The 26,355-nt window shown below is 34.1% G+C and overlaps 1 protein-coding gene across 5 annotated transcripts in view; it reads left to right on the forward strand.

The window, feature by feature from the left end:
* Positions 1 to 26,355, forward strand: part of LIN28B (lin-28 homolog B) — a 141,615-nt gene that overhangs the window by 13,676 nt on the left and 101,584 nt on the right. Inside the window, exons 1-2 of one of the 5 annotated variants that reach the window (XM_021079438.2) lie at positions 1,624 to 1,854; positions 2,685 to 2,872. In XM_021079438.2, the coding sequence (XP_020935097.2) occupies positions 1,845 to 1,854; positions 2,685 to 2,872 (198 nt within the window). In that variant the 5' untranslated portion in view covers positions 1,624 to 1,844. 5 annotated transcript variants of the gene reach the window in all.

Genomic DNA, 26,355 nt, shown 5'->3' on the forward strand with positions numbered 1-26,355 from the left:
AAGGAAATAAACGAAAAATGTTTTCAAATTCATCAGTCCCTTTGCCTTCTACCACAAACAGCTGAAAATACCATTTTATTTATGTACAACCATTTATTTCAGGTCTGAACTAATTAATATAAATTTATATCTTTGTTTAAAATGGGGAGGAGGTGTAAATAGGTGCATTATGTGGGTTTCAAAAGCTTTTTGATTTGGAATCCGTTTTAGTTTGTATGAAACAATGTTAGAGTTAGGAGTGTGTTTGGAGAGACGGGGAGGGGGGTTGCGGGCATGGTGGGGGAGGGTCAACTCGGTAGCTTTGCCGAAGGGAAGTGGTATCTGTACAGTTTCTCCGTAAACTGCTTGTTTAAGAAAATGGGGGGTGGGGTGGGGGGAAGAGTAGTGGTGCGTTTTAATGTTTCAAAGGCGTGCGTTATTTTATATTCTAAAGGAAATCAAGAATTTCTAGTTGATCTATAATATTTGCTGTAGTAGTCGATGAGGGAGGCATTATTGGTGTCAGCATCTAGTAATCAACAATCGTTTGAACCAGTTTGAAAGGTAAACAGTAAGCATTTTGAAACTGGGGGCTGGCCGGGAAGGGAAGGTAGGAGCCTAATCCGTTATTAAATTTTCGTTTATTCAACTCTTCTTTCTACTGGTAGTGGACTTTTTAAATGTCAGGTTAGAGTTAATACGATATGAATTTACCTTTTTTCTCCCACTTGCCCCTTTTTCACCCCCCTCCCCCTGCCCGAGCCCGCTGTTTCTCCCCCACCTCTTTCTCTGGCTCTGCAGCCGCCTGTGCTGGCGGCTCCTCTTCACCTCCCCTGCCTGGCGCTCCCCTCCCCCTCCCTGCCCTATGTCGCCTTGCTCTTGGGGAACAATCGCCACTGATTGAGGTTCACTCTATGTTAGGCTGGAAAACCGGGCTGTTATTTAGGAAGTCATTAATCACATCTCCTCCCCCGGAAAGAGATGGCGGAGAAACCTGTGAAGTACAATTCCTTACCAACCTCCTACAAAATTTTCGAAATGGTAAACCTAAACACAATTTGACTACATGAAGGTGATACCGATTTTTCCAGTAGGATTTTATTTTAAATTTGAAAAAATTTCCGGGCACAATTAGGTAATTGTGTGCATTTATCTTATTGGAGGTGTAGGTTACCACTATCCAAAGTTTCATGGGTATGTAATTAGATTTAATTAGATCTTTCGTTAATTATATATTTTCCTCTAAGAATTGAATTAAATATGAAATTTGTGCCCCAAGCAGGTTTACTGTTATCAAGCAGCTGAATTCTTATGGGAAAAAGAGCATAACATCGGTTGCTTTATTTAAATGGCTTTTTCCCCTAAAAGATTATTTAGACAGCCTTGTGCGTAAGGCACGCGTGTGCACATACATGACTGCCGTTTTTTCTAAATCGACGATTCACAAGGACCCTCCATTGTGTTTAAGCAAAAGCACGAAATCGGCATTCTGATTTATCGTAAAGAAGCGTCCCAAATTGTCTTTAAGATAACATGTTTGAGTTTTTCTTGTTCATTCATAAATTATTTTGATGTCAGCGTAGATGAAATGGCGATTGGTTATCTCTTCCTCTTGCCAGCCCCTTAAGGATCCGAGGTGAAATTAGTAGCAAGAAAGCATGTAATTGACAAAGTCACGTGTGCTCAGGGGGCCAGAAACTGGAGAGAGAAGAGAAAAAAATCAAAAGAGGGAAAGCACATTAGACCATGCGAGCAAAATTTGTGATCGCACAAAATCAAGATGTTAGATTGATGCAGAAGATCACTCCGTTCCAAAGGGAAAGTTTTCATCTCACGAGTTTGGAGCAGAGGGCCCGTGGGGCAACATGGCCGAAGGTTAATTTTCTTTTCTATTGTTTTACTGTGATTTTCTCTCTTCCTTTCTCTCTCCTCCCCCTCTCCCACCCTCTTTGCCCGTCCCCCCTTCCCCTTTTACCCCAATACTGAGCAATACCCCCACCCCCCACCGCGCAAGGGGGCTTTCTGCAACCTATTGTTATAGATCTCCAAAAATGTTTTGTACCGCCCACACTGATTCACAACTTGAAAAGCTTTCAGGGGGCTATTGTTTGAATTGTTTGAGTGTGATTAAGCGCAGTTTCAGTTAGCGAGCCCAAGAAAACTTTTATACACCTGCCCCCTCCCCCATTCCACCCTAACTTTAATTGAAAGTTATGGGGGGGAGGGGAACGCACATTGCAAATAACCCTGCATTCACTGCTGCCGCTTGTGCATTAACTAGTTCTAACCATCTTCACTATTTCTCTTTCCTCCTCGTGCCCGCCGGAAAAGAATCCGTTTCGCTGAAAATTTCTCTTTGTAAATGGGATCAGTGTTACAGCAGCAATATGCAAGTAAAGTATCGCATGCTGTACTGTAATATGTGGCTGAAAAACGGAGTTAAATGAAAAAGTACACGTATGTACAGAAACGTGGAAGTTGTGATCGATAGAACAGTGTGGCTCCCCCCTCCCCCGCTTTCCTTTTAACCCTTTCATTTAAAATATTTTTCTGCAGAATAAAAGAAGGAATCAACCATATACTAGCGTTTTTTTTTTTTTTAGTTTTTATTTCCACCCTCCACCCCCACTCCCAAGCAGTTTTTTTCCCTCTTTCAATGAACAGTTTGGGACTACTAACTGACTTTTTTGTCCTGTTCTACCCAGGCGGGGCAAGCAAAGGTGGTGGAGAAGAGCCCGGGAAGCTGCCGGAGCAGGCAGAGGAGGAATCCCAGGTTTTGCACGGAACTGGCCACTGTAAATGGTTCAACGTGCGAATGGGATTTGGATTCATCTCCATGATAAGCCGAGAGGGAAGCCCCTTGGATATTCCAGTCGATGTATTTGTACACCAAGTAAGCCAAAACTTTTTTTTCCTCCCCCTTTTCACCTTTTTCCAGAAGGAGTTGGTCGGTCGTTTTGTCAATGGACTTAAAATAATGTGCCTTTCAAAATCTCCCTTACAGTCACGGGTGAATCCAGTTTTTAGGGCGTGTTCATGGGCTTCTTCCAGGATGTCTTTTCTTAAGCAGAAAATCTTTGAAATTTCACTGCTGGGTGTTGGCTGATTTTTACTAAGCAAGTTCCCCTCTTCATTCGACAGCGAAATTGCCCTGGTGTAGCTTCCGGTATTATTGGTTACAGTGCATTCTGTGGCCTGTGCCTGGGGAATGAGTGCGAAATGAATGTAGAAATAGTGGTCATTTAAATTTAAAACAACAACAACAACAACCAATTTGCCGTTAAAAGAAATCTATAGATCCTCTTATTTTAGACATTTCTTATCAATAGCTTCCCGTTTCATCTCTGCCTGTCTGGTAGTCATTTGTAGAGTCGAATTGAAAATAATTTGATTTCACAGTAAAATAAAGATGAACATTGTTGGCCTAGAATGAGTTTGAAAAAAAATGCAAGAGAGGATTTTTCGTAATCAAACATTTTGGAAATGTGCATCCTGTTGGGTATAGGTTCAAGGATACTGTCCCTTTAAGAGACTGAACTCAAAAAAACATGTGGCCAGAGGCGGCTCTAGTATGTGTGTTTAAAATGTGCTAGTAGGCTACTTGGAATAAATTTCCACCATTGCTTATATTGTATTGTAATTTTTTAAGATGCTTAAATACCAAATAGAATGCCATTGCTTCTTATTTTTTGAAATTTTACTCAGGAACAAGTAAATTAATACCTCTCGCCTTTTCACTCCTCTCTCTTGTTTCATCTCTTCATAGTAAAAAGATGTATTTACAGTTTGCAAGCTTGATTGTTTGATCAAAAAAAGTTAAAGAAATATAAATTATCTATAGTAAATTATTTGCTAGGATAAGAGGGATTTAGGACCAAAGAAGTTTATTTTTGCTTGTCATCTAAGTTAAAAAGCATTGAATGAATGGATCTGAGGACTTCAGGTTGACTGACACAGATACATGCAGGAATACTTAGTATATTTGCATGAAAATTATCTGTCTTGTTTGATAGTATGTTGCATGTTCCTGGTAATAATTTACAACCTCCTTTCTCCCTAAGGAATATCATCTTCAAATTAAGTATATAAACAATAGAAACATATGAAACCATTCTGTTTTGATCTGTTGTTCTGTGTGCTTGGTAGCTTCCTGACCTTGCTGTATGGTGTGTGTTTTCCTTTCCTTGAGGCCTGGCTATCATTATTGGCTGTTTACATGTGGAAGGATCAGCATAATCTGTGAATTGAAACAGGGTTTAAATACATAAATAGAAGTCCACAGACAGGCTACTGGATTTTATCCCTCCTACTTCACATGGCTGTATGAAGCCATGTTTTCTGCTTTTTTCCTCCCTGGATTGAAAGACTAAAAGCATTGACAAATCCGTTTTCGCTCAGGCTCTGGCTTTCCCCCCTTTGAACCTCCTTTAGGTTGTTAAATTGTTCTTTACAATCTCATAAATTTGTTTTATAGATGAATGAAAAAAAATAGCCCTTTTCTTCTTTGTCTGATCACACCTTGTTGTAATTTGGTTTTCTGTGTTTACCTTTTAATATATTCAAATATTAGACATTTTATTAATTGATATTATTGTTTAGAACCATGAGATACCCAATTTTAAGTCATTTAATGGTTATATGTTGATAAACATTGCTGTATCCAGTGGGTTAAGAAATGCTGTATTGCTGGAAAAGTTTTCTTTATGTAGATAGTGAGCACTTTCTAGAGTACAAACATTGATTATTCATATTAGACTTCCTTTAATCTTCTATTACACATCATATATTTACTAGTAGAACAGTATTAAAATGATGTATATGATAAAAACTCAAAATATGTGTATTTGTATTCTTCATAAGGATATATCTGGATACATTCTTGGGAAGAAGTATGTAAAAAGTCAACAAAACTCAAATATTAGCATTTTTGTTATGTAAAAAACCAGAGCAGTAATAATCTTTAAATTTAAATTTGGAAAGTGTCATTGTAGGGCATCTTTGATGGTCGCAGTATATGTTTTGTGAAATATTATCTCAGTTTATTTTTTTTCTCCCTAGGGAAAATTATTGAAAATCAGTAGCTTTAGGTTTTTTTGTTTCTTGACTTTGATACCTAGGTAAAGGGGTTTCTGTCTTATGTTGAAACTTCTAGATTGCATTTAAATCCTATGAATAATTGTTTTGAAGAAGGCAGTATCCTACTGATTTTAGCCAACAACCACAAGTAACAATTTGGTGGCCACAAATGATGTGTGCAGGTATCATGTGAGCATCACTTACACAATCAGGTTGCAATTGAAGACCATTTTACAAAAGTTTTAAAGATATTTAAAAATTATTATTTTAGCTGCCTTTTTTTAACTGTATGAGCATTTTTGAAAGCATACTAGATTTTGTGTATAATTGTAAATTAGGCTTTCTCCATTATGTCTATGTGCTATTTTGTTGGAAAATAATAGATTTCACTGATAATTAGGAATTTTAAATATCTAGGTATTATTTTAAATATATAAAATAGTGGTTTTTACTGTTTAGAAGTACATGTGTCATTGGATTTTTTTAAAGTATTCTGAAGCATGTTTTTAATAGTGGATATTTGGGGAAATAAAAACTAAATTATTTAGTTTCTTTAAAATAATATTTAAAAATTCATGCCAAGGATATTTTTCAATCTTTAAAAATATTGACTGCAAGGAAATGCACATCAAAAACAATTTAGTTACTATGGAATAAAGAGTGTATATGTGAGTGTGTTTTTAAAATAGAGTTGTGCATTTGTAGTTCCATAATTCTATTTGAAATTTGTTAGCAACAATACAATCAAACTTTCTTTTACTTTCTGTAATGTCACCACCTCAAAAAGAATCCCAAGACCTAGGTGCTGTCCTTTCTCTGCCTTCAGACTTTTTGATAAATGAAGTGAGACTGTTGTTTGAGGATGGTATGTGACCATTTTGGTTGAAAATGACTTTCTTCATTGGACTTCTTGATGTTAATTGGAGATTTAAATGTTTGTATTTTTATGGATTTGTAATGAATAGATGTATTATGACACATTGAAAACTTTCAATATTTTTAAAAACAACAAAAATCTTTAAATATTATATATTTGAATTTTGTCACACTGTTTGGAGTTTTTCCTTAAATTTTTTTAATATTTAAATTTTTTGATGATTTATTTTGTAAATAGGATAAGTTTGTAGGAATTTCTTAAGTGTGCAATGCGAAATACAGTTTTGTCTCTCAATTGAAGTAAGAGTATACATAATGAATACAGATTTGTAAGTCTGGGTTCTACTCAGGTGATTTTATCAATTAGAATACAGTTTTTTTGTAAGTGCTAATAATTAATAATTCTCTCAACTGATTGTTATTAATAACTTTTTAAAAATTTGCATCCATAGTTAGATTGTGGAGTAACATGTTTAAATTACCTGGAAAGGTCTCTGGCAACTTTCTGAAATATTATAATCTTTTAATAGAACTTAAATATGTGGTGGTACTTTAAATGAATCACATGATAATTAAACATTAGGTATTTTTTAGAAGAAGACAGTATTACTCAACAGCCCATTGAGGCTATCATGTTTTTTTTCACACAGATTTTGACATTTATTTTTAAAGTCATTATCTCAACTGATACGATAAAATGATCATTTGAACTTTACTTTGTCCAGCAGTGGGATGAACTCATTCTCCTTATTACCCTCTCTTCAGCTCATTTGCGTAATGATATTTTCTTATTGGGTTATATAGTTGGGATTCTTTGCCATCAACTATGATACAAAAATTTTTAACAAATATTTCATTTATTTCATAATTTATATAAGAATTCTTTTTCAAAGAGAAGGAATAATTTCAAAATGACTGCATTAGCTACCATTACTCTTTGGGCTTAAATATTTATTTTAATTTGGTTTTGAAGGCTTTATTTATTTTTCAGGTATTGATGTTTTCTTCTTATGCCCTTTATTTCTGATTTATAGTTTGATTTTTTTGGAGAATACAGATGCTTATATTACAAAGATTTTATATATTTTATTACTTTGCTCAGAAAACATTTCAAAGAATAATAGAAACAGGAAAAAAGTAAGAATAACTATTGTAAAAGAGTTAAGTTTAAAGCATTTTTATTAACAATATAGGGTATAAAAATATTTGGAGATGACTAATATTTAAATATATGAAAACAAGTATCATACACAGTTCTGTTGATATAGCAAGGAGATTGTCTCAGTGTTTTCAACATTAATTAGTTACACAATTATGAAAACAAATTTATTCTAATATGCTCATGTTTACAGGCTTTTCATAATACCAACTTATTAGCCATATTACTTTTATCATAGATTAGCATGAAACCATTTTTCACCTGTGGGATATGACTTATTATTCTTGGAGCTATTGAAAAAGTCTATATCTATATATATGTGTAGGCATATAGATGTATATTTAGACAAATATTGTAAGTGCAAAAATGTGATCATATAGTAGTTCATTTGTTTGTGAGTTATGCATTTTAATATTTTGAAATTGGTTCCTGAAGCTACCAAATTTTTAGGATGATTTGCCCAGTTGATAAGTTTGGAGGAATCCCAAGTGAAGTCCTTTAAAGCTACTTAAATCATAAAATCACATTTTTAAGGCATTTAGTTAAAGTGTTGTAAGGCTTTAACTATCTTAAAAGATAGTGAGTACTGTCCTGATTTTCAAATGCTGGTCCATTTTCAGGATCTTTTTTGTGTATTTCTAAAAAGATATTCTCATTTAATTTAAACATGAAATGTGAATTGAGTACATAATTAGGACATTGTCTTCCCTCCTCATTTTAAAGATTATTGATGTAACTCAGGTATTTCCCTCTTACTTATTTGTGATTCTTTTTTAAAAAGACCATTTACAACAAATGAAGGCAATAAATCTAAGAATTGTTTTTTAAACAAATATATAACTGACAAGCCACTTACAAGTATTTAGCATGACATCTTCAACCTATCTTTTAACTCATCTCAGAGTTCTTCAGTTTCATAAGAAGTTAAAAACTTCTTTTGTTACCTGCATTCAACATCGTAGTCCTTCATTGTAAATTTTGTTGCTTTTGGATATCAAGGAACACTTATTATTTGAATTTGATTGAATTCATCTTCCTGTTCAGAAACTACTTAACTACTGCAGATAGTTTTATACATCCTAGCTGAGCTGTTCTGTTGGTTTTGTGATTAATTTGAAAGTTACTGTTTAAAAATACAGTGTACTGTATTTTTATTTCTAAACCAAGTGTAACCTGACAAAGTAAGGATATTTCTGATTAATTAAACTGGAAATTTGTTACTTTAAATATGATATTTTAGACAGTTTGGAACTAAATATTGAGGTATTTCTCACTGAATTTTATGTAGCTGAAACTTTAGTAGTTACTAAAGTTATGGCATTGTAACATACAGTCCATAAGAAATTTAAACGATTTATATTCTTCTCTAAAACAATTTGATTATAACACTTTCTAATATAAACATTGATAACAGTAATATATTCAATAAAATACATTGTAGATCAGTGAGGTACATTTAGAAATGATCTTTTAAAGAGAACTCTATCAAATGAGTAAAAAAAGTGTTTGTTATGTTACAACAGATTGGAAGATTATTTTATGATTGTCCCTTTCCCCATATCTAAATATTTGACAATTTATAATTATCTGACAATTTAGACAACTTATAAATCTATAAATAAGATTTATAGATAATTGATAACTTTAGTCATATTTCTTTCTATAATCAACTGCAATTTGGAATAACAATATCTATCTTTGTGAAGAGTAGCGATATTGTTATACAAATTCCCTAGCAAGTGTATGTTGAATAAACAGGTTTTATTTTAATAGTTTGTTATATCCTGAGATTTTACCTGTATATTCAAGTATAACTCTTCAGTTCGTGAATTCCTCAGTATAGGCTAAGGAAAAAACATAAAACATTGTGATAATTTAATATCTATTGCCCTATTAATAATTAATCCTCATGAGATACTATACAATGATATAGAGTCTAGTCAAATAGATCAGTGTTCAAAGCCCAGTTTATTATGTGTCTGTAGAGGAAGTGACTTACCTTGTTAGTTATCTTACAAAGGACGGGACAACCCTTTCTATAGGGTTATTATGAGGATTAAATGTTATTACACATGTAAAGCATTTAACACAGAGCTTGGCAGATAGTGAGAACTCAGCAATGATTGTATATAGTATTATTACCAAAGAGATGTCATGTGTTAGAGTGAGGTAAAAAATATCAAAAATGAAGGTTTGGGTTTGGTAGTGCAACTTGGTAGGTTTTTTACTTTTGGCTAGTTCTTCCAAGGAGCTACAGTATTCTTATGGGTAAAATATGGTTGATAATATCTTCCCTCCCTAATTTGGAGGAGGAGGGTAAGGGTCAACTGAGGTAGCATACATGAAAATAATCTAAGAATTCTAACCCTCCAGGTTTAGTTTTAATCTTTAATTCAGGCAGTATATTTTTATTAATACTTTCACCATATTGTCAGAATTTAAAAAAGATAGTAAATTATTCTTGCCTGGTCAACTTAATTGATGAAATTTATATAGAATAAAATTTGCCAAATTTAATCGTATGTGATGTTTTGACAAATTGTGTAACCATCACCACAGACAAGATACAGAATATTTCATCACCGTTCCCCCAAATTTCCCTTGTGCTCTTTGTAGTCACCTTTGAAAATGAGAGTCCCAGCTGTCCTATATGATATTGATATGTCTATCATATTAACTGGTTAAATGACCTATTTCCTTTTAACTCTGTCTCTCTGTAAGCTATAATCCAGTACACTTCATGAAATACAATCCACACTTACTTTCATGTTTTTTGTTGTTTCTCTAGTTATTTCTGTTTGGCAATGGCCTTTTCACCAGTAATTTCTGTGCTCGTGAAAGTGAGATTAAATAATATACATTTCACTAAATCTTCAGTCATTCCTTGCTTACCCAAGGACATAATTAGGCTTATTGATATTCATATTTCTTATCAGAAATTTAATGAATAACTGAGTTTTTACATATACATTCCTAGAGGTATAAATCAGCAAGATGGCTATTATATAAAAGTTTGTATAAAATTTTTAAGAAAATGGTTACTTTAGAAAAATTTCTAGTTTAATAACTTATCTATTCAACTAATTTTTTTAATTGATCACATCCTAAGTGTAAAGTACTGTTGGATGATAAATTTAAGACTTCTGCTCCAGATTGCTACATATTCTGTTTTCTTCCTTATACCAAACTTTTTAATAAGATTTTCCAAAATAATTCTCATTCTTTTCATACAAGGTTGGAAGCAAGGGCTCATTTTTTTCCCATATACTTTCATTTTTTTTAACAAAGTTTAACTCTGCAACCTCTACCCATAATTTGAGGATAATTATGATGAAACAAATAAATGTTAGTTTTTAAACTTTTGAACTAAATACAATGATTTCCCATCAGTTACAAAATATATAGTTTCCAGGAGTTCCCATTGTGGCTCAGTGGTAACAAGCCTGACTAGTATCCATGAGGATGCGGGTTTGATCCCTGGCCTTGCTCAGTGGGTTAAGGATCCAGTGTTGCTATAAGCAGCAGTGTAGGTTGCAGATGTGGCTAGGATTCTGTGTTGCTGGCTGGCAGCTGTAGTTCCTATTTGACCCCTAGCCTGGGAACTTCCATATGCTGCAGGTGCAGCCCTAAAAAGAAAGACACACACACACACACACACACACACACACACACACACACACACATATATTTTCAGATTTCATGCATAGAAACTGCCTTTACCATTCTGAGAATAATATCATTCTATTGTGCTATTAATAATATATTTAATTTTTATCAGATGCTCTTTTTGTTATGAGACACTTTAAAAACTCAGACCCCACTGAAATGTATTACTTTTGTTGGTCTTCACTTAGCTTCTATTTCAAAATCTTGAATGTTTAATTTGCTAATAACTCTAAAATTTTTGCTCAGTTTTATTAGTCTACATTATGTAAATAATCTATGTAAATTTCAAATTAATTTTACTTTGGCTGCAATTTGTTCATGATTGTTGCTTAAGCTTTGCAATTCCCTAGACCATTACTGATAATAGCTAGGATGTTCCCAGAAAATGTAATTCCTCAACTCTTTTATCTTAACATGTTTTCATTCAAATGCCTTGTCTTTATCCTTAGTTCAGTCTGTAGCAGAAATCTGACAACATGGGTTTTATCTATCACTTTAAATACTTAATAGAGCATTGATGCGTTGTAAAGCTTGGTGTGAATAAATTCTATCAAATTTTTCCTCAAGCTAGGATTTTAATAATATATCATTGTCTCTATAATATGGAAACACCGGTGTTTGGAAATGAATTCCACTTTTCAGCAACTCCTTTAACTAGATTAAATCATACTGGAGAGATGTACCTAACATAGTTCAGTGTAAGCCATACATTTAAAAAGATAAACAAATGAATCTTTTTCAATTTTTTCAAATCTTTTTAGGATTGGTTAAACTATGAGTCAAATTTAATCACAGCATTGACCTCATTTTTTTAGCTCTCTAATTAAAATTTTTAGTTGAATACTAAATCTAAGGACAGTGGATTTGCATGTTTGCCCCTTGCACTGTTTCCTCCCCCTTGCCATTGAAGAATTTTGAATGGTGAGGAATTTGCGCCCTTTGGCTCAGGTTGCAGACCCACTTGATCAAACCAGAGAAGCCCGGGTCAGAACTATTCATTGCTTATCTTTTCCTTGGGCCACATATAAATCCTGCCTTTCTGCTCTCAAAAAAACAAAACAAATCCCCCCCAAAAAAACAAAAACAAACAAACAAAAAAACCCCCTCCTTATATTAAACTTACAATAAAGCCTGGAGGAAAAAAATGAGCATAATAGTTGATGCTTGCTTGTGACTCCACAAAGTTTAATTTCACTATTTTGGGAACTTTTTCATGGCATTGCAGCTTATTTAATGATGTGATTTTGTTTACATACAAGCTATTTAATTAGATATTAGAAAAGCATCCCATTGGTAGTGAAAATGTGGTGATACGATATTCTAGCTCAGGTTGAGATTTAACACCTTTGAAATGTAGTGATTACTTTTAAGTAAATTGAATTAGTTAATTTGAATCAGATCTATAAAAAGCCCCAAAGTATTTTGTTTAAAGCCCCAAAGTATTTTGTTTTGATGTGCTTAATTTCTAGCCTTTATGCTGACACTTTAAATTTGTCTGAATCAATTAGGGCACAAGTTTATGAACTGTATCAATAATGGTGTAAAGACTTTAAATATAGACCCAGGTTTAAGCAAACACAAAACACTTTGTTCTTATCTCAGCATCCCTCAAAAGTATACAGCTCTGGTTCAGGACCTCAGGACCACCCATCACCCTGGACATTGGATACTCCTATTTATTCTAGAAGCTTGTGAAGTATCTGTGTGCTGGTGGGGGGATGGTGTGTGGATCTGTGTAGGGAATCACAGCTAGGTGATTTTACCCCCAACAAAAGCAGCAACATTGTTTATAAACTGAATTTTGTCCTGGTAGAATTTCCTAGTTGGTAAAATCTAATTTACGTTAAATGTTTGTTATTTCATGCACATGCTAGTTGGCAGTTTTCACATTTTTGCTGCTTTCAGAAGGTTAGAGTGGGCCCCCATTAAGATTAACCTCAGTCCATTACAGCTTTTTGGCTTGCAGGCCCCACCCATTGGCCTTGGATAGCTAATACCGAGCTTTTGTTTCTTCCTGTAAAAAGGAAAGGAAAGAAAACTGTTCTTTCTCTTTCATTGTGTAAGTCATGTGATTTCCTTTTTAGTTAGTTACAGATAAGGTCCAAGTGAATCTCAAAATGCATAAGATATCAAATTTTATGTTTATATGAAATATTTATTGAAATGTGCCTAATTCATGTATTTTATACATTAAAATTTTTATTTTGAATAACTACCTTATTTTACATTCACACAGTTTTGTAGAATTCAAAAAAGGTTACTAAATAGATTTAAAAAATAATGCTGATCTTTTTATCTACATCATGGTAGTTTCTTAGTGTACTGATTTTTCTCAGTTATCTTGTAGCATCATTTGAGGTTTCTAAACTAGCTAATTTCTCAGAACTCAGTGTAAAGAAAGTAGGGGTAATGGTTTGGGATGATTTAGCAAGGAAAAATTGCTGATAGGAAAAAAAGAAATGTGGTATAGGACTGCATGTAAATATCAGAAGGAACTAATTGGATATATTTCTTTTGCTTCTCTTCTGACTCACCTCTCTATAATAATAAGCTGTGTAACTAGCTGTTAGATGGGAAGTGCTTTACAGCTCTTAGAATATTTTGGTTGATGTTTTAGTCCCAATATGGTGATTCAGTCATGATGTTACAATTTGCTATTAAATATTTTATCTTTAAAATTATTTGAATTTGTTCTTAAGCTATTTTTCCAAACCTTTAAATTCTATTTTAGTAAATAGTATGGCTGTCTTCAAATAATAAATAAAATGCTTTTAAAAACAGTAGTTCTAAAAGAAGTACCCTGTCAGCAGTTTTTAAAATGTAATGTTCCTTGACTCATGGTATTGCTGAGCACGTAAGTACTTTTAAAAGACTTCTAAGAATTCTATTGTTTTAAAATCCTGCAGTCATTTTTATTTAAAATGTTGTGTTTTAATAAAATAAATTTTTCCATAAAAGCGTTATTTCTTATATTTTACTAGCTTTGTAGATCTTAAAAGGCAGTGATATGTAATCCTATGATTTTGCTATTGTCCAAGATAACTTGGTTAGATAAGATTTTTTAATATGAAAAATGTGTTGAGATTATAGAAAAGCTACTTAAGTTTGATTAACACTGGGTTATCAGGTTTTCGATAACCAGGATCTGGTATGAAGTCTGTGATGTGTTCTGTATTTTCATTGACATTAAAATTTATAGCAAGTGATTTATTTTGCATGTGCTTTTTGAACATTTGAATTTCAGCTTATTTCTTTAATTGACTTCTGAATATTTATTGATTATTGAATGTTTAGATTGCTTCTAAAATTTTGCTTTGGGGAAGGTTTAGGATACTGAATCTTGCAAATCTGTGATAATCCTTCATTTACCATTTGGATTGCACAGTATTCATAAAAAAGCAATGGTCTATTATTAGGTATTTGAATTAGTACTGACATTTTTTGTTGAAATAATCATTTAGTATCTTTGTGTCACTATGAGTTTAAAATGAAGAGATTAAGAAACAAAGTCTAAACTGGAAGGTGCATACTGGCCACAAACATGATATGTTTCTAAATCCCCCCCAAAAAACCCCCAAAACCAAAACAAACAAAAAAAGAAACAAAGTCTAACTTAAAAAAACTATTAACAGGTTTTTTTGTACCACATACTTTTTTTTTTGCCTCCCTAACAAAATTTGGTATTAGAAAGTGTGAAATTGAGTGCTATTCCCTTTATAACTCTATTTTCTTATGCAAAAGTTTTCTTTAACTTGTGTGGAGAAAAGTAGTTTTTAAATTAAATTATGTGGCTTTAAGTGTCTTCATGTTTAGTCAGAAAAACAAGGTTCATTTGTGGGGGAGTAACACCAGTTGAGTTATTGCTACTTATTTTTGTTAGAGTTATTTTAAATATATGATTGATGAATGATTTCTGGACTTTCTTTTTCCTAAAATAAACTATAATAAGTGGGAAATAATTTTTCAAATTGTTGAAATATCTGAAGGCCAAGTAAATAGGGACATTTATTTCAGTACATATTCTTTACATTAGGGTTGGGTATTCATGTTTTTATAGATATTCTAATATAGAAGAACCTTAACAAATAATGTTTGGGAAGCTGTCTTGTTCGTTTTTGACCACTTTTCCATACTCTCTGCCTTTACTTTTAAAAGTATCTAGTATTATTAAATCATTAATATTCCTAAATGTAACCTAAAATTTCCTATGAAATTCAGTGCTCCACCTGTATTCAGTTACCTGAATTTACAAAATTCAAATGATATTTGGAACATCTCATAAGACATGGGATAATATTTTCTGATTAAGATTTAATAGAATTCATTATTTTGATACATGTTTCCATTTTTAGCTTAAATTGAAAAAAGAAATTGCTGCAATTACTAAAGCATTGTGTTGCCCCCGAATTATTCCCTGTCCTAACATTACTATTTGATCTACCACCAGGAATTATTACAGCCTTAAGTGGTCTCTCTCTTTAGTGTCCTCCTCCCCTTTCTTCCCCTCCCCCACCCCCTTAGGGAAGGAAGCCTGGGGCCCCTGCTCTAGAGATACCAGGAAAAAAGCAGTCACTCAGCAGAAAGTGTCTGTCTCTAGCAGAAGTATCATCCCTTGGAGAAGAGGGTAGTTGAGTAGAGGTTAATAATAGGAGAGTTTATCAGATTTACATTAATTTAGAATTTATTTTTTGTTATAGCTGGATATTGTGCTATGAAAAAAGAAGTCTACTTTGTCTCAGGCATTAGCAAAAGTCAAATCCAGTCCTTTCACCACTTTCCTCTCTTCACTTAGCTTTGGTTAAATCTTTCCTACTTTTTCTAAAGGCTATTGCCAGTGATTTTCATTGAAGAAGAGAGTGAGTTCTGAATAAAAGCCATGGATGGCTAGGTAATTTTAACATTTCTAAACATTTACTGATTATTTGCAATATTTTCCTAAATTTCCAAAGAAAATATATATATGAAATGTTTTACTCTGTATCATTTATCATCTAAGGAGAATGTGTGTAACACTATTTTTGCCTAGAAGGCTTTTTAAACCACAGGCTAACTCATAAAAGGCTAACAATGAAAATAAATTGATATTGATAGATCTAGAAATGTTTTCTTTACTTCCATAGATTGTTCATAAATCCCTTTTGTTTTGTTTGTTTCAGGATGAGTAGGGAAATGCAGATTCAGTGGGGTACTACAGTTGTAGTGTAAGATTGATGCAGGGCCCATGTATCTTTTATTGTGCTATCTAGCTATTTCTGCTAGCATTTCTTCATCTTAAAGGGCAGTCCCTTTACTTAGCTTCACATGTGAGGCTCTCATACTTGTTGATCATTGTTTGAAAAACTTAAGCAAATGTACATGGGATCTCACAATTAGCTTAAAAAGGATTTTAGAAATTATAATTTATGTTGAAAGATAATAAAAGAGAATAATGCTTAATATTTATGTTTTATAGGATGAACCAGTGATATTTTGAAATTTTTGAATATCACTTATTAAAACAGAACTAATTGCAAGCATATTTAAGGTAACATAAAAATGATAAGTAGAAGCAATCTTTTGATAGAGTGACTTTAAAAATACAGTTAGAATGTAACCATATATTCCAGTAGTCTATTCCCATTCCAGATCAACATTTGTATTTATTTTGTTTTAGCTGCTTGCTAATGCTAAGTTCCCACTACTACATTCCCTGAGGATAGATCCCAGTTTGTCATCATTTGATCCTATCTCCTCATCATCCAAAGATTCTGGTGTAACTCCCTTATATCAAGGTTTCTGTTCTGCCAACACAAGAGAATCCTTCAACTGTGGCCAGTCAGTATTGTAGCAATGACAGTGATCATGACATCAGCAACAGTAGCAGAATGGTAATAATAGTATCATGTAAGTCTTATAGAGGTTTTACATGTGCAAAGTATTATGTTAACATTTTACATTCATTAAGTTTTTGCAACTTGATAGTTACTACTTTTGTCATTTTTACAGATGAAAAAAAATGATATTAGGATAGGTAATTGCCTAATTTCACACAATTGATCCTGCAGTTTGACTCCAGAGCAGTGCTCTTAAATCTGTCAGTTCCAGCCACATTTCTGTCTGTTTTAATTTTATGTTAATGTGATTAGGCTGAGGGCTTTAAGATTCAGTTGTGAGCCCAAAGCAGAGTGGGATTGATTCTGACTTCATAGAGATTAAAGAACAGTAGAGGAGACAAACAATCTGATCACACTAGTGAAAGTAAAATAAAACCACTATAAGTGCTATGAAGAAAAGGTACATAGTGCTGGGAGTATATAACCATGAGACCCCTAACCTAGACTCCGGGTCAAGGACGCTTCTTTGGGGCAGTAAATTTGTGATGAAGGATGAAAAGTGAGTAGACAAAGACATGGAAAAGAATATTCCAACAGAGGAAGGGTTGATGTGCAGAGGCAGGAGTGAAAGTAAATATTAGCTTTATAAGGCGTTAGGATTACAAAGATCAGTAGTAAATTTCCAGTCCCTGTCTTCAAGAAGCTTGCAGTTAGGTGTGTGTGTGTGTGTCCAGCAGTGACTACAGTGATAAGTGCTATAGGAAAAAGATCATGATGAAAACAGGAATTGCCGTTGGATTTTGTTTGTTTGTTTGTTTTTTTCTGCTTTTTAGGGCTGCACCCACAGCATATGGAAGTTCCCAGGCCAGGGTGCCAATTGGAGCTACAGTTGCTGGCCACAGCCACAGCCACAGCAATGCCAGATCCAAGCCGAGTCTGCGACCTACGCCACAGCTCACGGCAAAGCTGGATCTTTAACCCACTGAGCAAGGCCAGGGATTGAACCCTCAACCTCATGGTTCCTAGGTGGATTTGTTTCCGCTGTGCCACGACGGGAAGCCTACCCTTTGTTTTAGTAATGAGGAGGGCGTTATAAAGAAAGAGACAATTTGAGATGGACCCGAGAAATACCTAGGAGCTTGGCAGCCCAAGAGGGCATTTCATAAAGTTCTTGTGCAAAGATGAGAGGTGAAAGAGCTTCTAGGGGCCAAAGTGTAGATAAGGTACAGGTGGCTTGATGGGTGGAAGGAGCAGGCAGAGGGCCTGGTGGACCAGGGGTAGAAGGTGAAACTCAAGCCAGGGCTGGGCCACTTTGAGATCAGGCAGGTTTATCCTTTGGTCCTCACCCTAAACATTGCTTTTGGTGAATTTCTTTAAAGTACTCCCTCCTCTAAAATCTTCACTGGCTATTTGTTTTCAAATATAATTTAGACTTTTTAGCCAGGCATCTCAGCACTTCATGACCTGATTGAATCTACTTTTCCATTTTTCTTCTCATATTTAAGTTGTTTGCTCTGTCAAGTCACTTGGTAAATGTACCCTATACTTCTTTGCCTCCTCCCCTTTGCGTAGACAATATGATGTCTTTCCTCTAAATTCCTTCCTACAATCATTTTTGGAAATCCTTGCCTCCTTTCAGAATCTAGCTCCGAATTCAGTTCCTTTTTTCCCTGAGGCCTTTCCTCATCATTCTAGGTAGAATTGCTTGCTTACTTATAAACTCCAGAACTCTTTATAAATAATGTATCACTTGTCATAGATTGTTTTCTATTACATTTTTTCTTGTGTCTCTGACTTAATTGCAAATTCTAAGTAGAATTGTTTCATCAAGTTTTTTTTTATTCCCTGCAATGTATGGGTGCATGCTTTTCATAATTCCCACTCAAAAACACTTCTTGAACATTTAAAAAACACATGTTACAGGAGTTCCCATTGTGGCGCAGTGGTAACGAACCTGACTAATATCCATGAGGATGCGGGTTCAATCCCTGGCCTCTCTTAATAGGTTAAAGATCGGGCATTCTCATGAGCTATGGTGTAGGCCACAGATGTGGCTCGGATCTTACATTGCTGCGGGCATAGGCCAGCAGCTGCAGCTTTGATTTGACCCCTAGCCTGGGAACTTGCAAATGCTGTAGGTGCGGCCCTGACAACCCAAACAAAAACAAAAAACAAAGAAATGAAAAAAAAAAAAGCTGGAATCTTTTCCCCTATCTTCCATTGGTGGATAAAAAGATAGTGGATATTATCCAAGAGATCATATGTAAACTCTTGCTTAAGAAAACCTAGGCTCCAACTTACGTTCAGTTCCCTTTTAGTATCACTCTTACTTGTTCGTTATGCATCGAGTTTTGCCTCTGTAGGCTCAAAATGTTTTTGGGCTTCTGCCTGTCCCCCTCCCTGCCTTGAGCATTAAAGATGGTGGCTTCTGTGCCATATTTATTACCAATTTGTTGCTAAGTGTAAAGTCTCTGAAGTTTATTGGAGGGGAAGCATCTATGTGTCTTCTCTTTTTAAGTCCAGAGAACTTGACATGGATGTTTAATAAATATTTTAAGTGGCGGAGTTCCTGTTGTGGCGCAGTGGAAACAAATCCAACTAGGAACCATGAAGTTGAGGGTTCCATCCCTGGCCTTGCTCAGTGGGTTAAGGATCCGGTGTTGCCATCAGCTGTGGTGTAGGTCGCAGACGCAGCTCGGATCCAGCATTGCTGCGGCTGTGGTGTAGGCCAGCAACTGTAGCTCCGATTCGACCCCTGGCCTGGGAACTTCCATATGCCGTGGGTGCAGCCCTAAAAAGACAAAAGACAAATATATATATGTTTTAAGTGGCAATATCATTAGAGATAGTAAATGTAAATGGTAGAGACATTGTAGTGAGATAGACTTGGGTTTGAATACCAGCTCTAGTTCTTACTAGTTGTTTGAATTTTGCCACTTACCTTACCTCAGATTTCCTACCTATAGAAATCAAATAGCAATAAACATTTTATAAGGTTGTGAGGATTAGAATTAATGTATTTTAGTGTCTAGCCTAGTGCCTAAAAGGAGAGTAAAAGATACACCGAATGCCCTTCTCTTTTTGTTTTGTTTTTTTTTTAAATAAAAAAAAAGTAGTTATGCTACAACTGATATAACGCAGAGAAGGATATCTGGTGTAAGATATGGCAGGGCCAAGGTTTAGCAGATAAATGAGCCTAACCACACATGTGAAACTTGATGGAGAAAATGTAGATATCTGCATCTTAAGAGCGTAATGGATGGGGAAGTCAGTTCCATGTAGGATGGGCCTAGTCTTGGTATCTGCTTGTGTGAGAAAGAGCTGAGGTGTTTGTAGTGGACACTGTAAGTTGGCTTCTTCAGTCTTGAGGGTGCAACTGTTTACATTTTATTATGAATAGATTCACTGTTCTTCTACGTCTGTGATTCTTACCTTCTCTCTACCTTTATTCTGTTCCCTTGTGTAGAACTCCCACCAGTAACAATTCCTTTCATATATAGTCTCTGGGTCAGGGTGGAGCTTTTAGGCTAGATAGTTCTTTGTTGTGAGGGGCTTGCCTGTGCTTTATAGGAAGTGTGGCAGTATCTGACCTCTATTTACTAGATGCCAAGAGCATTACCTCCCCAGTTTTGATAACCAAAAATATCTCCCAATGTTGCTAAACATCCCCTGGACGGCAAAATCATCCCTATTTGAGAGCTGTTGATTAAATGACTTTGGTAAGTGCTTTACCAAATATATAATGCTTCATAACTAATATCTATCATCTTTTGTTTAGACAGAAATATAGTCTTAAAATAATTTTAGAGGGCCTGAACACTTGGGATAAGAAATTACCAATAAGTTCATATTTAAGTAACAATATGAACTGAAAGCTAAATATGAAACATTTTAACAGTTTTATTTTTAGGATGTTACACACTGTATTCTGATGATAAATGTAGTCCATGTTGATTACAGGAATTTTAGATAAAGAAGAGTATAAAAGATGATAAAAATCACCCACTGTCCCACCATCCAGAGATAACCACTGTTTACCTTTCAGTGTATTTTTTTTACTCTTTTTCTCCTCTTCATAACTTAAAAAAAAAACACTATTTTTGAATCATTTATTTTTTTATGCTATTTGCCTAAAAGTTTTTTTTTTTTTACAGATGGGAAAAATAACTTTCAATTCCCCTTGTCAAAATACTGCCAATTATAAATTAGAGAAGTTTAAAAGTAATAAATTATAATAGGAGAAATAGATTTATAAATTAATTTATAAAATTGTGTCATCTCAGACAATTCAGAAAAAAACAATAGAATTATATTAAAATGTCTTTATTTTTACATGCTAAAGAATGGACTGATATATTGTATTTATCTTGTATAAAAATTTAGAAGCTAACATTAAATCTTTGGCTAGTTTTCAGTTTTATAGGCAAGTTAATGATTTTTTTCTCATAGCTGATATGGAATTCAATTCTGCTAGCCATATTTAGAGATGACCTTCATTTCTAAAATATATTATTTAAAGTTCTGTAATTTAGTTGTCTTAAATTTAATAAAATGCCATAAAGTAATTGTTTTTAAATGTATCAAGTTTTGATGAATCTGTATATATAGCCAAAGTATGTTTAGTACCGTGTCAATGTTATTTGCCTTTGATAGAAGATGAGTTTTTATTTCTTCTTGCCATAGAGCAAGAAGGAAAAGCATTGTGGACAGGAAAAATGATATAGATATTAAAAGGTGGAAACTGTCCTTTTTTGAGTTTGAACATTTTATATGCCATAGCAAGTTCCCAGGAGCCCCCCTCAACTTGAAATTCCCAAATTGGTTTCAGAGATGCACAAAGTACATATTCCTTTTATGTTGACTTAATTTTAAGTGGCGAATATACTTCAGGTCTATCTTGCATTATAGGAATTAAAGACCTGGATTAAAGGAACAATTTTCATGCAATATGAAAGGAAACAGCGTTTATTATGTACCCTATTTAAATGTTCCTTTCTCAACAGTGATTATTTCATTATTTGCTCATCCACATATTCATTAGTTGCCACCTATGTATCTTTAACACTGAGAATCTCTCTACACTCAAACTGAATTAGCATTTTCATATCATGTCCACTTAAATTGTTGGCTAGTCTACTCTTTTCTCAACACAACCACTAGGAACAGCCCATCCCTAATTTAATGCTATTAATTTTATAACAGCCATATATTCAAAGGTATGTATATTGCTGTCAGATTCTGCTATGTATTTCTTGCTATAATTTTTTTCTTGTTTCCTGGGTGCTTGGCCCATTTTTAATATAATATTAATCAGATTTGAGGTTGGATACCACAGTAGAGTCTGGAACGTCTTATTTTAGCTAGCAAAAATAAAGCATCACAAAGGATGCAGGGCATATCCTTCCACATTATAAATTTCCCTTAGCCTTTGTTTCCTTTGTGCTATTATTTTTCCATCTTTTCTAAAACAGTGCTATTTCAAAAATCTTTCATCATTTTGCTTCTCTCACCAGTTTGTGTGTGTGTATGTGTTTCTTCTCTTTCTCAACTTCCACCCCCACTCCCTCTTCCTGGTGTAAAGAGCTTCTGTAGGAAATTGATAATCGGTGTCTTTCTGCTTCAAAGTCTTTAACACATGGAGCTGGCTGCTAAGAGAAATTGACCAGGTTCCTGTGATCCTTGTCAGTTTCTCTGATTAATCAATTTTTCTTTACTGGAGAAGCTGCTTTTAACAAAAGAAAACTAGCTTGAAATTTCAGTCATTTGCCCATTGCTGCCCAGTTTATATCTGCTCTTCTTCTGTTCTTATCTGTAACTTTACCGTTTTTTGGTAAACTTCTAATTCTTGGCTTTCAGTTACCTCATTTACACTGGAGACTGAAGAGCCAATTTCATTTAATTTGTATATCCTCCACAATTACAGCTAATTCTAGTACTTGCACAATTTAATTTTTAAAGCTTCTTCCTATTCAGAAAATGAATAGGAGAGAATGACTGCAAATCAAATGAGTGCATTTCTTTCCTAATTCTAGTTGACTTTCTTACAAAAACGGAGGCAAAGCAGTTCCAAAGCACTTAAAAGGAAATCATGCTGTCATAGAAATTAATGCAATGAGGTCTAGAAAAACCAGGGAGAGTTACTATATTGCTTTTTTTAAATAGAGATATTTCTTTAAACATGTCTAGTATTGTTATACTTCGGTACAGTTAAAAGAATTTGTCTTTAGGTCATAGACAAGTTTGAGCAGCCAGCTAGTCTGATAATAAGGTTATAAGATCTGATGAGAAAATTTACAAAATGACCAAAATGTATTTGGACTATTCCTTTGGCATTATATAAAGGCTTTTGCATATAATAATATTAGAGATGTACAGGATTATTGTAGGATGGAGTTAATTTGAATGGCTTTAAGCCACTGATGAGACTGAGTGATGGCTAATACTCCAAAGCATGTTTTGCAAGCAAGTGGTTCTGTGGTGTTTTAGCAAGTGTTCCCTGAAAGGGGAAAAAAGTCCCTTTTCAGTAAGTTTGGGAAATTCTTGGTTATACGAAGTTCAGCCTGTTCTTCATTTGATATATAACTTCTCAGTGCCTTATTTTACCAAAGTGTGTTACTAGTCTCAAGGTAATGGCGTGGGGTATAGTATTTTCCATACTTATTGAACACTGGCACCTCTTTTTTTTTTTTTTTTTTTTTTAAAGAATTGTCTTATGGGGCATGATTCCATGGAAAGAAGCACTGAGAAATTCTTGCGTGATGGTCAAGAGTTAGTCCAGTTAACAGTTATATTAATTATCGTGTGATAATCATATATCAGTATATATCAGTAAATAATAACATCTTTACTTTTTAGCTTATAATTTATCCTTAAGATAATTAAGGTTCTTTTAAACATTTTTTAAACTTTTTTTTTCTTTTGTCTTTTGTCTCTTTTAGGAATGTACCTGCGGCATATGGAGGTTCCCAGGCTAGGGGTCCAATTGGAGTTACAGCTGCCAGCCTACGCCACAGCCACAGCAACGCCAGATCTGAGCTGCGTCTGCGATCTACACCACAGCTCAAGGCAACGGCAGATCCTTAACCCACTGAGCAAGGCCAGGGATTGAACCCACAACCTCATGGTTCCCAGTCGGATTCGTTTCCACTGTGCCATGACGGGAACTCCTCTAAACATTTTTAATGATATATTCTTATTTTTACAAAACCAAAAATATAAATAGTATTTAAGATATCCAGACAAGCTGGGAGAGGGGGGTGGTTCATCATATAAAAATAGCCTGAGATGAACTAAAATCAGGTATTTAGAAAACATCAGCCATGCATCTGGGCATTTAAAAAAGAGTGAAGATAGCTCAAGACTGGTAAATGGTAGTGGTGGTGGTGGTATAAGGAATCTGAAATTTGGCCACAGTAGGTTAAGTGTCAGATGGAATTAAAAAAACAGTAAGTAGTACTCATTTGTCTTTCACTAGCAGCTTCTGGGGATGGCCTCTGGCACCTGGCTGCCTTTTTTTTTTAATTGAAGAAATGAGATATAGTTGATGTAAAATATTGTTTAAGTTACAGGTGTGCAAGATAGTAATTCATAATTTTTGAAGTTATAGCTTATAAAATTTATAGTTATTAAAATATTGGCTGTGTTCCCTGTGTTGTATAATATATCCTATTATTCATTTTATACATAATAGTTTGTACCTCTTAATCCCCAACCCTATCTTAACCCCTGCCCCCCATTCCCTCTCCTAACTGGTAACTACCAGTTTGTTCTCTATATTTGTGAGTCTGTTTCCTTTTTGTTATATTCACTAGTTTGTTGTATTTTTTAGATTGAACATGTAAGTGATGTCATATAGTATTTGTCTTTCTCTGTCTGATATATTTTACTTAGCATAATACCCTCCAAGTCCATCCACGTTGTTGCAGTTGGCAAAATTTCATTCTCTGTTATATAGCTAGCTGCCTTTTTTTTTGAGTAACAGTGGAGTTTGCTGGAAGGCAGCTACCCCAGTTGCTCAACAGGACAATTTCAAGTGTACTCTCCTGGCAAATTTTGACGTCCTAGAGTAGTGATTCCAGGCTTTTTTTTTTTCAATATAAAAAATTTCTGATCTCTTGCACACAAATGCTTTTCTCAGTTTGTATCCTTGTCATGGTCCAATAATAAACAGCTTACTTACCAGCACTGATCCTCAGATTTCACGAGCAATGTTTCTGAATTATCACCGCTTCTACCCTGCTCTCAACTTGAAAATGTCTCACCACTTACAACTGCCCCAAATTCTTCCTACCGAGAACTAAACCGTTTATTCTACAACTAGAGAAAAAAGTGATTTGAAAGTATAAATGCTGTTTCTGTATCAGATTGTAATTTTGGTAATTTGTGGACCTGTAGACATTAAAAAAAATTTGGAAGTAGTGATTTGGTAAATCTTTAATAATTGGCTTTCAAAAAGAAATTGAGTGTGTCTTATAAATTTCGCTGATATAAAGGATGTAGAATACAGTTTGCATATAAGAATACATATATAATACTCTTTATTATAAATTCTATGTGACCAATTGATTCTCACAGAATACCCTCCTTGATTTTTTTTCTGAACTCTTGTGTCTGTTGTCAAACTCTGCTTGCAATTGATGAGCAAATATATTTCTTACAGGGATGTTAAGTGATTTTTTTTTAATACTAATGAGTTAACACTTTATTCATTTAGGAAAACAACAAAGAAAGATGACTGTTGGAACTTTATTGTGACTTCTTTGCTGAATCAGATAACAGTTTTTGAATACTGTAAGAATATTTCCTAAATTTTTATACTATTTACAATATAATAGCTATGGACATGAATCACTTATATTTAACGTGCATTATTAACATTCTTTCCATCACTTTCCCAAGTATCTTGACAGTCAGCACAATAATACATCATGCCTTGATTTGTAGTACTTGCCAATTTCCATGGTGTAAATATTTCCATCATGGCCAATTTCCGGCTATCAATGTGATGTCAGTGAAGAGAAGTGGGAAGAAATGCATAGTGACACGTCATTATGTAGTAGTTCCACTGTACAGATTCAAGAGAGGTAAAATAACCTCACAACACAGGTGATAATAGTACAGTGTAGTAAAATAATTAGGGAGTAATAAGTTTTGAGTATTTTTTACCTTTTTTCATATAATTATTTAACTTTATTTTTATAATGTAATTTTTATAATAGCTGTGTTTAACAATTATCTTACGGAATTCCTACAAATTTATCAGTCAGCTGTCTTAAACTGATAGAAGCCAGCTCCAGCATATTGCTGCATTGCCTCTTTCTTATTTTGCAATGTGAGGACATTTATTTCTAATTACTATCATTTCATGAGAGGAGTATCATCTCTGAATATAGGAAAAACCCTAAGAAAGACAACTTGAAGCATCAGCATTGTTCTTATGTTTTACATTTCTGCAATGGAGTATTTAAAATGGCATCGGACAGCTCTGTGGGAACCACTTTTCTGGCTAGTATGGTGACATTTAAATTAAGCTAATTTTTACTTAAGTCTAGCAAACATGTACCAGGGATCACCCAGATACTTTTCTGTTTTGATAGAGATAGTGAGTTACTGTTAGTCATACAAATTTCATAATCTAAATGGGCGAGGAGAGGCACTCACGGATAAGAAAGTATGTAGAAAACAAACCCCAAAGACTTAAACTTTTATGTAGGCGTTTATTATTTTTTTTAACCTTCCATGTTGCAGGAGGAGGTAGATGCTGCCTAAGAGCTATTGTTACCCTGG

This window comes from Sus scrofa, chromosome 1 (genome assembly GCF_054392235.1).
Source record: "Sus scrofa isolate SSC_HxYL_T2T_F1_AM1 chromosome 1, Sscrofa_HxYL_maternal_Yorkshire_Landrace_v2.0, whole genome shotgun sequence".
NCBI lineage: Eukaryota > Metazoa > Chordata > Mammalia > Artiodactyla > Suidae > Sus > Sus scrofa.